The sequence below is a fragment of the Sorex fumeus genome, unplaced genomic scaffold, assembly GCF_029834395.1.
Source record: "Sorex fumeus unplaced genomic scaffold, SorFum_2.1 ptg000019l, whole genome shotgun sequence".
Taxonomy (NCBI): domain Eukaryota; kingdom Metazoa; phylum Chordata; class Mammalia; order Eulipotyphla; family Soricidae; genus Sorex; species Sorex fumeus.
This window is the reverse complement of record NW_026606076.1, coordinates 20,975,542-20,988,210: the sequence shown is the minus strand read 5'-3', so window position 1 is coordinate 20,988,210 and position 12,669 is coordinate 20,975,542. Positions and strand designations below refer to the sequence as shown.

Sequence of the window (12,669 nt, the reverse complement as noted above, 5' to 3'; positions counted from 1 at the left end):
GCCCCCTCAGATGTTCTATAAGTATGGTAGCTGTTCTGCATTAAATGGGCCATTTTTCACTTAGGGTGTGGTTTTCTGTCTCCCTATCACTCTGTCTCTGTTGGGAAGGGAGCCCCATTTTACTTTGTGGACTCACTGTACCCGCACATTTTACTTTGTGGACTCACAGTGATCAGTTGCTCTTTATTCCATTCTCCTGCGCACCTATACCAGTCTCCCACTGCTCTTTATCCCTCTCTTCATCCATGTCCCACAGGCTTTATTCCACATCCCACAGAGTTAGGGGTAGCAAATACACAGAGATGTGGTTGTACAATCAAAGGATGTAAAGCCCTTCCCTGAAGAGAAATTTCTAGACAAAACTTTGACTCAGAAGGAGAGATCAGCTCAAGGGCAGGATTTTCTCTACAGACATATTTTTTCTTTGCTTAGTTCATATTCATTGAAACAATCATCTTAAATTGACACTTAATCTTTCTGTTTAATTTGAATGGACACAGTAAAAGATCTATTAAGCTTATAGGGTGTCTCTATTGGGAATATTTCCTATAGCTCCCAGACTACACTCCCCAGGATAGGATAGTACTTCCTAACCCCAGCAGGATCCTTAGCCAGTTACTTATGTTTGGGTCACGACAAAATTTTTATGGTGCTTACCTGTCCCTTTTTAATGCCAGGGTAGCTCACAACTATCCTGGGTCCATCCAGTCTCTTGCTTTTTGGGTGCTAAGAAAGAAGAGTAGCTGAGACTTAAGTCTCATAAATATGACAATGCCCAGGAGTGTATAATATCTGGAGTCAAATAACTCTGAAGTTACAAAAGCATAACATTGTCTTCCTTTGTCTCTACAAAGCTGAGGGCTGGGGGCATGGCCATCCCGATCCTGCCAGCACAATCTTCCCAACTGGGACTGCACTGGTCCTTGTCCAGGAGCAAAAAGGATATTTGTCTAAAGTAAACTGCAGAGGACATTAAGGAAATAGAAAGTCAAAATTTGACTCACAAATACAAAATCCAGAGATCTCTGAAGAATTTGACTTTACAATTCACAGTTTCTAGTTAGGGGAAATGGGTGATTAATGCATAGGAGAAGCAGAGCACCTGGAAGTTAAAGATGAATACTAAGGAAATGGGAGTGATTCGGGAGCATTGGTATGGGTGTTACTCAGTAAGCCTAAACTCCTTGTAGCAGAAGAGAAATCATGGACCAATGATAAACCTAAATTGTTTAGAACTCTAATCCAACAAAGGTAAAGGGTTTTGTTTTTTAAACACCTTGCTATCTTAGTTTTGGTTTTACAGGAGTAAGGACATTTGCTCAGGGTTCACCTTGGCTGTGCTAGGAGCACATTTACTTAGGGCCAGAGACATAGTACAGTGAGTAAGGATTTAACCATCCAAGCAGTCGACCCAGGTTCCACCCCTGCATCCATATATTCTGTACCAGAGTGATTCCTGAGTGTACAGCTAAGAGTAAGCCCTGGATATGCCGTTTGTGGCCCCCAAACAAAAATCACACAAAGACACACTTGTATATACACACATATATGCACATACAATTAAGAAAGATGCAAAATGGAGAAAGAACAATAGAGTTTCGGTAGCAGGGAAAGATCAAGAATAGGGAATTTTTAAGGACCAGAAATTTGACTCTTTAAATGTTTCACTCTAGAATTTGTCATTGCACATTATTTCCCCCCCTTCGGTAGAATTTGCCTTTTTTTGTTCTTATATTTTTTGCCATAGCATACAGTACTCAGTGTTTACTCTTGTGTCTGAGCTCAGGGATCATTTACAAGAGTCAGGGTAACATTGTGTGTCTAGATATCTTTGGTTCAATGTTTGGTGAAAACTGCAGGATCAGGGGACTTCTCCTTACCCCCGGGACCCATAGTGTGTGACCGACCACTCCAGCATTTGCCTCTCCATGCCTTTTTTTGAGTCCATCCCCCTTGTAGAACGGATTCACCTAGGAGGCAAAATGGTTCTCAGTGCCTAGACTCTGGCTCTTTAAGGCACCTTATGGAAATAAAAGTGATGTCATAAGTGATGTCATAGTTCATTTTCCATCCCTGACACTGACACTGGGGCTGTTGTGTACTTGCCAAAGGACAAGTAAATTTGCGCTCTATCCTTAAAGGGGGATTCTGAAGGCGGGTTTTGTGGCAGGATTCGAGCAGCCTCCTGTGAGCACCCCGCGCCTTCCCATTTCCACACTCTGAGCTGAGGGGCCGAGCCAGCTTGGGGGGCACTTTTGCCCTAGTTTTTCACTTGTTCTCTGAAATCCAGGTGTATTCTGAGGTGCGGTGGAGGCTTTAGGGGGATGCAGAGCTTTGGGGGTGCAGTGGAGGCTGTCTCAGGGTTCAGGGGTGGCAGCTGTGAGTGTGTGATCCTGGGGGGCCTCTTTGACCACGATCGTCTCCAGCTCCAGGATGGGGCAATAGTGACTGAATGCGAGAATCAGCCGGGTCTTGGCCGTACCAACCCTCCCAGCAGTCCCATGTTTGAACCATCGGCCCTAACCTAGCTTCTTTAGAATCTCCAGATTTGAGGGGCAGAGCTTCAGCCCCTCCACTTCATGGCAGGAGATATTTTGCTGGTCATCTTCATTGTCTGCTGTTTTAGCCAGGGTCATGTGGGGTATGTGGGGGGAAGGGGACCTGCAGGTGGCTGAGGTTTGCCAATGAAAATGTATTTGGGGGATTATTTTTGATTCTTTGGATTTTTGGGGGGAGTGGGAACACACTCGGAGATGCTTCTGACTTACTGTAGCCTCTAAGCTAAGGAATTATCCCTGGCACTGCTGAGGGCCATATGGGATGCAGAGGATTGATTGGTTCATCTGGTCCAACGCCCAAGTCACATTACTGCCTGTCCAACAATACTGGTGTATCTTTTTCCGGATCATGAATTTCAGGTCCTTCACATCAAGCTGTAAGGCAGACCTGACTCTTCCTCTTTCCTTGAGCAGACGACCACTGGAATCGGGGTAAATACTGAGGGTAAAGTTTGGGTTTTTTTTTTTTTTTGCTTTTTGGGTTATACCTGGCGATGCACAGGGGTTACTCCTGCTTTTGTACTCAGGAATTACTCCTGGCGGTGCTCAGGGGACCATATGGGATGCTAGGAGTCGAACCTGGGTCGGCTGCATGCAAGGCAAACACCCTACCCGCTGTGCTATCACTCCAGCTCCAAAGGGCTTTTTAATGTTTATTTTTTAAAGAATATTTTTGTGTGTGCGGGGAGGGGGAAGAGCTGTGTTCATGACTCACTCCTAGTATTTTTGGAAGAAATTTATATAGGAAGGGGCGGAGCAAAAGTACAGCAAGTAGGGTGATTGCCTTACACACAGCCAACCCACGTTCTGTGTCTTGAATCCCACTGGTCCCCACACCTGCTGGGAGTGAAACCTGAGTGCAGAGCTAGGAATACTCCCTGAGCAATGCTGGTTCTGACTCAAAGAAGAAAAACATGCACACGCACCCGCACGGACGTGTGATCGTAGAAAAAGAGAATAATAATTCATGGAAAACCATACCAGAACATCAAATTTTTAAGGACCTGCTATTTGTCTATTTAAATGTTCTTCCCTCTTATTTTGCACAAGAATTCTGTTGGTTTCTTGTGATTCGAATTTGCCTTTTTGTTGCAGTGTTTTTGGTCATAATCTACAGTGCTCAGGTCCTTACTCCTGACAGTTCATATTATGGTCCCTAGTAAATGCCCTGGTTATTTGAATTATTTTTCTATTCAACCAACTGTTTGCATAGTTTTCTAATATATTCTTGGACGGCAGGAGCAAGTGTTGGCTGAGGCTCACGCAGATGTTCCGTTTCAGGGATAGAGTAAATTAGGACCCATAAGGTCTCAGGTCAAGCGCGAGAGAGCAGGGCTGTGCCTCTGACCCAACTGTACCCAGAAGTGATCTTGGTCCCTGGGACAGAGTGCCCAGGTGCATGTTCTTGTCCCTGCTGCAAGAGAGTGGCTGAAGCTTTGTCCACTCTAAGTCCCTGTGACTTTCCCCATGGCAGAGCCACATCCAGGCTATAGTTCCCAGGGGCAGCACTGCTGCCAGCTGCAGGGGCACCAGTACTTGGGAGCACCGGGACTCAGAGTCAGACTGAGGCTGGGCCTGTAGGGATTTTCCTGTGCAATTCAGGGAGGAATTCAGGGACCAGAGAGGGCTGTCGTTTCCTCTCCTATTGCCTGGGCCCAGGCTCCTATCCTGAAGTGCAGCACAGATGCCAACAAAATTTGCATCCCCAGTGGAGACAGGAGCTTCTGCCATTGTCTCCCTGAGGTGGGATTATGAGGGTGTGGCTGCTCTGAGATCAGGGGTGGGAGGAGGTGCTGCTCTCTGGTGCTCACTGTTCTGACTTCTTCAGGTCTTTGCACGGAGCCTCCTGCTAATTCTCAGCACAACAGTGGCGGGAGAAGATGGTGACGCGGCTTCTGATAAACCGTCCAAAGGTAGGAGTAGAGGGACAGAATGGCATGAGGTAGTGCCAGGAGTGCCCGGGTTTCCTGGGCGATCTGTTTTGAGTTTCTTTTGGATGGATTCCAAGTTGAGACTTCCGATCAGACCACGCCATATTTGGCTGTGGGACCGACCCAGCGGTGCATGAGGAATACTCAAAGCTCAGTGCTCAATGATCACTCCTGACATGTCTAGGCAACCAATGGGATGCTGGAGGTCCAAAGATTTTGTCTTGAATTTTCTGTTTTATTTGGGAGTGATAGCACAGCGGTAGGGTGTTTGCCTTGCACGCAGTCAACATGGCCGACCTGAGTTCGATTCTTCCGCCCCTGCCCCTCTCGGAGAGCCCGGCAAGCTACCAGGAGTATCTCGCCCGCACGGCAGAGCCTGGCAAGCTGTGATGTATTCGATATGCCAAATACAGTAACAACAAAGTCTCCAATGGAGACGTTACTGGGCCCGCTCGAGCAAATCGATGATCAACAATTTGGGGTGCAGAGCAAAGGATTCTCACAATAAATCCTTGTGCTGCACTCTGGCATTGCCCCTGGCAGTGCTTGTGGGACCATATGGGATGGTGGGGATCGCCAGTCATACACGCTGTTCCTGGAGCAGCTGTCCTGTTACGCCAACCTGTTGCTTCTTTTTCTTTTGCATTGTTTTTGTACTCAGCCATCCTCTTTACTCTGTTCTCTGGATTCACAACTGATGGGCATCAGAATGCCCTGGGGTGTGCTGGCCACATTTGCGTACTGTCAACTACAGTGACTTGGACCCCAGGACTTATTTTCCCCTGTTTTGTCCTTCCTGCTCTGGAGAGCCTCGCCTTCTCAGTCATACAGTCTTATATTCACATAAAGTTATGTGTGGATTTCTGGGCATGCTCTGATCCCAAGGAGAAAGAGCCAAGGATCTCTGAGGCCAGTAGAGATGTTGGGGTGAAGAAACTTCTCTTTCTTTGCGAGGGATTTGGGGCGGTCTTGAGCAGTGTGTTCTTACAGGCACACATGCCATGCACCACTCTGAGTAGTTGTCTATATGGACTGTAGTTCTTAGTCCTAGTGGTCATGAGCTGTGGGGGTGCAGCGGTGAGAGTGCAGTGGTTTTTGCTGCACCCAGGGATGGTCTTTTGGATCGTAGAAGTCTGCGGTCAGGTGATCCTCTCTATAGTGCTCACTGGATCAGTGGTGCTCAAATTGGACCTTGGGTTACCAGGAAAGGCAGATATATCCGAGAACTTTCTGTATAACATACCCCCACTTTCACAGATCCAGCTGCCTTATGTGATTTCTGGGGCCTGTCAGCCATGCGTGTGCATGGAGGCTGGTTCATTCGAAGGGGAGAGGACTAGCGACAATATAGGACCCTGGGTCCTGGCCTCACAGTAGTGGGAATGAGACTAAGGTAGACTCTAACTGCCACCCTCCCTGTGTGCTGACTCAGGACGCAGTGACCTTCCACGACGTGGCTGTGAACTTCACCCTGGAGGAATGGTCATGCCTGGAGGCCTCTCAGCAGAAGCTCTACAGGGACGTGATGCTGGAGACCTACCAGCATCTGCAGGCTGTAGGTGAGAGCAGTGTGGAGCCAACCTTGTCTGGACAGACCTGCTTGGGCTCCCTGGGTTTGGGCCGCAGCTGTGTGTCCAACAGTAGCTGTGACTGACGGGCTGGTATGTTGAACAGCCATGAGGTGTTTGTTCCCTCCCTGTGTTTTTTTAGGGTTCACCTGTGGATACTCAGGGCTTACTCTCAGCTCTGTCCTTAGGAATTAGTCTTGTGGAGTAGCAGGACCCTGTGGGGTGATTCAGATCAACCCGTTTCGACTGTGTCCGTGGGAATATCCCTATCTGCCCAGTTATCGCTCGGGTCCCTTTAAATAGTTCCATCCATTGGTGAATCAATTTGCTTTGTGTACTACACAAACTTCCGTGTGTTTAATTGGCTTTGCTGTTTCCTTTGTTTAGGGAGCACAGTTCACAGTTCTCCTGTCTCTGTGCTAAACGATGACTCCTAAGAGTGCTCAGAAACCGGGATACCATGGACTGAAACCTCTTGGCAATTTAAAACATTCGTGCATGACTCCCAATACTTTTGCACCAGGCACTCAAATCAGACGGTTTTTGCTTTTTCTTTTTTCCTTAGGTTTAGGAAAAAAGAATCAGGATTACGGCCAGATTCTTTTCATTATTACATGCACATAATAATAATAATTATTATTATAGTAATAATTACAGTAGTTATTATAGTAATTATAATGATAATAATAATTATTATGATGTAATAATAATAATAACGTAACGGCCAGAATCCAGAGATTATCACACCCTTTACGACATCTTATCATCTCATTCCTACTTTGGACAAACTGGCAGGCTACCGAATTTATCTTGCCCACATGGCAGTCTGGCAAGCTCCCCGTGGAGTACCCAATATGCCAAATACCAATAATAATGAAGGGTCTCATTCTCCTAACTCTGAAAGAGCCTTGAATATGGGACTTTTTTTTTTAAATCTCAGGGCTAGGACGAAGGAGACGTTACTGGGGCCTGCTCGAGGCAATCGACGAATAACAGGATGGTTGTGATTGTGATTGTAATTAGGGATTATTCCTGCCTGTGTATTCAGGATCCACACCTGGCCTTGCTCCAAAACCTTATGGGCTGCCTGTGATCAAACCCACATGTGTGTGCAGCACTTCTGTCCTATGTGCTGTACTATCTCTCCCACCACCGGGGCTTTGATATCTCTTCTCTCAACTCATCAGACACTGCCGTATTTCAGTGCTTGGAGATACTTCTAATGGTTCTTGTGAGACTTCAGCAGGACTCAGGCTTTGCTCCTGGACTCTGCACTCAGGGATCACTCCTGGCTGGCATGAGGGACCCTAGGGGATGTCGAGTATTGCAACTGGATTGGCTGTGAGAAACTCCTGCTGTGCTCTCTTTCTGGATACATTTTTAGCTTAAAAAAATAAGGGTCTCTTGCCACCTTTGGCCATTTCCAGATTTATTAAGCACTTAGTTTTACTGAAATTCTTGATGAGTTCATGAGGGGCTCAGGAAACTCCATGTGGTGTTAGGCCTAGACAGACAGTATGGTTAGGAAAGTGATTTTCTTGCAAGCAATGCACCTGGGTTAAATCCCCGGCATCCCATGTCATCCCCGAGCACCAGCAGTGCTGATTTCAGAATACAGAGTCAGGAGTCGTCCCTGAACATTGCCAGGTTAGACCCCAAACAAGACAAAAACCAACAACATACTGTGCTGATGAACACCCTGTTGGCCATACACAAGGCCTGGTCTATTGTATTTGTGGTATTTTCTTGGGTCTTACCTCTCGAATAACTAGAAATATGTGGCATTTTGGAAATGGACATTGTGTTCATGCCTTTCATTAATTTGCCCCGTTATATCAGGAAACACGGGGATTTACCTGTCACCTTTTCCTTGTCACTTATCCATGCCTCTGTCTCTGTTGTGCCAGGGCACACTGGGATGAAGCCTGCGGTGATCTCCTGGCTGGAAGGAGGAGCCCTGAGGTCAGGGAGGAGAGACTTGTGTTTAGGTGAGTGTCTGAGGACCCTTCCTGGCTCAGGCCCTGTGCAGTGTATGGGTGCTCTGAGCATGTATGAAACACGCTGCTGAGGCTGGGGCCTTGGGCTCCTGGATCCATGGCTCTGTGCCACACTCACACTCCTCTTCATTCCCATCGTATGTCTGTCCAGAATGACTCTGTACATTGCTTCCATGGCTTTCGAATAAGTAAGACCATAACAGAGCTAGTTTGGATCTGAACGATAGTGCAGCACGGAGTGCCTTGCAGTGCCTGAAAGTGACCTGTTCAATAACCTGGTTCCCTGAACATCACCAGGTCTGCTCAAAAACAAAAACAAAACCTAGTGTAGAATTGCAAAGATCCTTACCGTTTTCCACTAACCTAATCTTTTCTTTAGTGTAGGGTTTTATGGAATTTGAATACCACAGAGATGTACTCCAACTACATGGCATCATTTTGCTACATTTTTGACAATTGCTTTAACTGCATGTTGTGTTCAGTTTCAGAGCTGAAACCACGGATTCAAGATTTGGCATTACAGCACTTTGATTTGGGAATGGGGTCCGCAAGTACGAGTGAGTTGGTAAGATTTTTAATTCAGAATAAATTATTATGCCAGTGGGAGTGGACCAAATATGTGATTGTTAGGGTGGAGGGCTATGAATGGCAGGGAGGAATTCCAAAGCCTGATGCTTGGGGTAGAGGACCCTTAGCTTTACTAGGTGCTGAAATCAACCATGTATAAAAATGCTGTGAGTTTTCATTTGCTTGACAGTTATAGTCGTTTAAAAAGCTAATTTGTGGGCCATGGAGATAGTGCAGTGAGAAATATACTTGCTTTGCACAGGGATGGATGGTCCTTACCCAGCACTCCTTATAGACACCGTAGACCCACAGAACTGATCCTAGATACTGCATGGTGTGCCCCACGCAACCCCCAATAAATAGAAACTACAAAACATTAAGAACAAAAAACTTCGTTGATGCTGAAAGCAATCACTTGTGGTGAGAGCTTTGCAATAGCCACGAGGTCTATCTCAGCTGTGGGAGGATGCAGCGTTGTCTTCACCCCTTCATCACAGGTTCCACTCTGAGCTTTAATCAAACCCACTGTGGTTGTATCTCATTTTCTCTTGAAATGGATGCATCAGTTTTCTATAGAAGGAATTATTTCAAGTTGTATTCCTTCATTAAGTTAACGGTGGGGGGAAGTCACAGAATTTTATGAATCTGCTTCCATCAATTTTGTGCGTCGAACTTACATTTACACGAAGTTATTCTATAATAAGACAATCCTTACGTAGGTAGTTACATTTGTGTGGTGCATGTGTTAGAAACCTCACCTGGGGCTGGAACAATAGCACAGCGGGCAGGGCATTTGCCTTGCACGTGGCCAACCCGGGTTCGATTCCCTGCATCCCATATGGTCCCCTGAACACCGCCGGGAGTAACTCCTTAGTGCAGAGCCAGGAGTAACCCCTGTGCATCACCAGGTGTGACCCCCCAAAAAAGAAACCACATCTGAAGACTCAGTTTTTTGACAGGAAGACTCGGTGAATAAGTTAATAATTGGACTCCTTCTCTGCTCTTCCTACAGGGAAGCAGCCAACCCAAGTGGAATATCTCTGATTCTGCACTCTATGACAATATCTCTAGTGAGCAATCCTGCATTCAACCCCATGAGGACGCCAAGACGTGTGGGATGTCTTCTGAGCGTGATCAGAATGGCGAGAGCTACCTCACTCTGAAGAAGCCCTCCCTTGGAAAAAGTTCCTTGGAGTGTGGTGTTCTCAGTTCACAGTCACAAAATCCCCCAATCTGGATGCCACTAGGGAAAGAAGCACTGTTTATAGTGAGTCCCTCACAGCGACAAACTCTCAATCACAGTCACTGTGAACAGAACCCATATAAGTGTAAGGAATGTGGCGGAGCCACCCCATGTTCTCAGCACTGTGGTATTCCCTTAGAAAACTACAGTGGACAGCATCCCCGGAAAAGTGAGCACCGAGAACAAAGTGTGAGTCAAGGGTTATTCCATCATGACCATATGAATATAAATTCAGGAGTGAAACTTTATGCGTGTGAAGCATGTGGGAAGGCCTTCAATCAATCATCACATCTTTTTAGACATAGGAGAATTCATACAGAAGAGAAATCTCATAAATGTCAGACATGTGGGAAGGCCTTTATTCAGCCCTCAGATCTTAATAGACATATGAAAACGCATAGTGGAGAGAAGCATTATATATGTCAGACATGTGGGAAGGCCTTTAATCAGCCCTCAGATCTTAATAGACATATGGATATTCATAGTGGAGAGAAACCTCATAAATGTCAGACATGTGGGAAGGCCTTTATTCACACCTCATCTCTTTATAGACATAAGAATACGCATAGTGGAAAGAAGACTTATATATGTCAGGAGTGTGGAAAGGCCTTTGCTGGAGCCTCAAAACTTACTGTACATAGAAGAATTCACACGGGAGAGAAACCGTATATATGTAAGGAATGTGGAAAGGCCTTTGCTAAAGCTTCAATATTTACAGTACATAGGAGAATTCACACTGGACAGAAGCTTTATATATGTGTGCAGTGTGAAAAGGCCTTTACTACATCCTCACAATTGACTGTACATAGGAGAATTCACACTGGAGAGAAACCGTTTATATGTAAGGAATGTGGGAAGGCCTTTGCTAAAGCCTCAAGACTTAGTGAACATAGGAAAATTCACACTGGAGAGAAACCATATATATGTAATGAATGTGGAAAGGCCTTTGCTGCAGCCTCAAAACTTACTGTACATAGGAGAATTCACACTGGAGAGAAACCATATATATGTAAGGAATGTGGAAAGGCCTTTGCTGCAGCCTCAAAACTTACTGTACATAGGAGAATTCACACTGGAGAGAAACCGTATATATGTAAGGAATGTGGGAAGGCCTTTTCTGAAGCCTCAAGACTTACTGTACATAGGAGAATTCACACTGGAGAGAAACCTTATATATGTAAGGAATGTGGGAAGGCCTTTTCTGAAGCCTCAAGACTTACTGTACATAGGAGAATTCACACTGGAGAGAAACCGTATATATGTAAGGAATGTGGGAAGGCCTTTGCTATAGCCTCAAGACTTACTGTACATAGGAGAATTCACACTGGAGAGAAACCGTATATATGTAAGGAATGTGGGAAGGCCTTTTCTGAAGCCTCAAGACTTACTGTACATAGGAGAATTCACACTGGAGAGAAACCGTATATATGTAAGGAATGTGGGAAGGCCTTTGCTATAGCCTCAAGACTTAGTGATCATAGGAGAATTCACACTGGAGAGAAACCGTATATATGTAAGGAATGTGGGAAGGCCTTTGCTAAAGCCTCAAGACTTAATGAACATAGGAGAATTCACACTGGAGAGAAACCATATATATGTAAGGAATGTGGAAAGGACTTTGCTGGAGCCTCAAAACTTACTGTACATAGGAGAATTCACACTGCACAGAAACTTTATATGTAAGGAATGTGGGAAGGCCTTTGCTGTGACCTCAATAATTAATGTATATAGGAGAATTCACATTGGATAGAAACCATATATATGTAAGGAATGTGGAAAGGCCTTTGCTGGAGCCTCAGACTTATTGAACATAGGTGCATTCATGCTGTAGAAAAACGCTTGAGCACCCTGCAGCTCCTAGTTTGGGAACTTGAGCGGAAGGACACGCCAGCTTGTAGGGCATTTTTGTGTTGTTTTTTCAAAACTTGTTCTGCATATCTAGGTATTAGGGAATGTGGAGCTTTTAAGGGTTGCATTGGGGGCTGTTCTGTGGCGAAGGTGTCATGGGTGAGGGTGCATTATGCTGAGGGTCCCTGCAGCCAAGATCACATCCAGGACCAAGATGGCATATGAACTTCTGGCCTTGGTGTGAGGGACCTGCAGACAGTGGTGGTCTTGGCAATCTCATACCTCCCTACTCGGGACTGCGCAGGGCCATTTTTGGAGCCTTTGGACTGGAGATAACACTTATCAAACCTCCAGATATGTTCACGCGAAGCCCCGAAAGGAAAGGGACACTTTTCTGGTCCGTCATTTTTATTGGCTCCTGTGCTGGGGTTGGGACTTTGGGGTGTGTCTGCACAAGTGAGAGGGTTTTGCCTCTGAAAATTTACTGTTTGTATTATTTATTTATTTTGTTTTCTGCTTTTTGAGTTACAACCAGCGATGCACATGGGGTTACTCCTGGCTTATGCACTCAGGAATTACTCCTGGCAGTGCTCAGGGGAACGTATTGTTTCCAGGATTTGAACCCGGGTTTTTTGCGTGCAAGGCAAACCTCCTACCCGCTCTGCTATCACTGCTGCTTAATGGCTATGATCCCAAAGATTCAGAGACAAATCTCAAAACCCAGCGGCTCTTGGCAGAAATGAGTCTGGACCATGCAGTAGGTTACTAACCCCGGGCCACCCCAGAGGGAAGTGGTACTGTCCCTCCACCTGCTCCCCCTTGGCGGCTCACTGGCCACCATCCTCCAGAGGCCATTGGAAAGTCACCTTTGGGCCCGCAGTGATGAGATATGTGGAGCTTCACAGGATGGGGGGATGGGAGTGGAGGTGGCCCTTTCCTCCACGACCCAACAATAGC

The 12,669-nt window shown here is 46.0% G+C and overlaps 1 protein-coding gene across 1 annotated transcript; it reads left to right on the top strand.

Moving 5' to 3' along the window:
- Window positions 1-10,143: 10,143 nt before the first annotated feature.
- LOC130022404 (zinc finger protein 420-like) lies at window positions 10,144-11,593 on the top strand (the record flags this gene model as incomplete). Its single annotated transcript, XM_056113157.1, is given in 2 exon segments — window positions 10,144-11,534; window positions 11,536-11,593. Coding segments are annotated over 2 exon segments (1,449 nt in total), but the record flags the coding sequence as incomplete, so codon positions are not given.
- Between the last annotated feature and the right edge of the window lie 1,076 nt (window positions 11,594-12,669).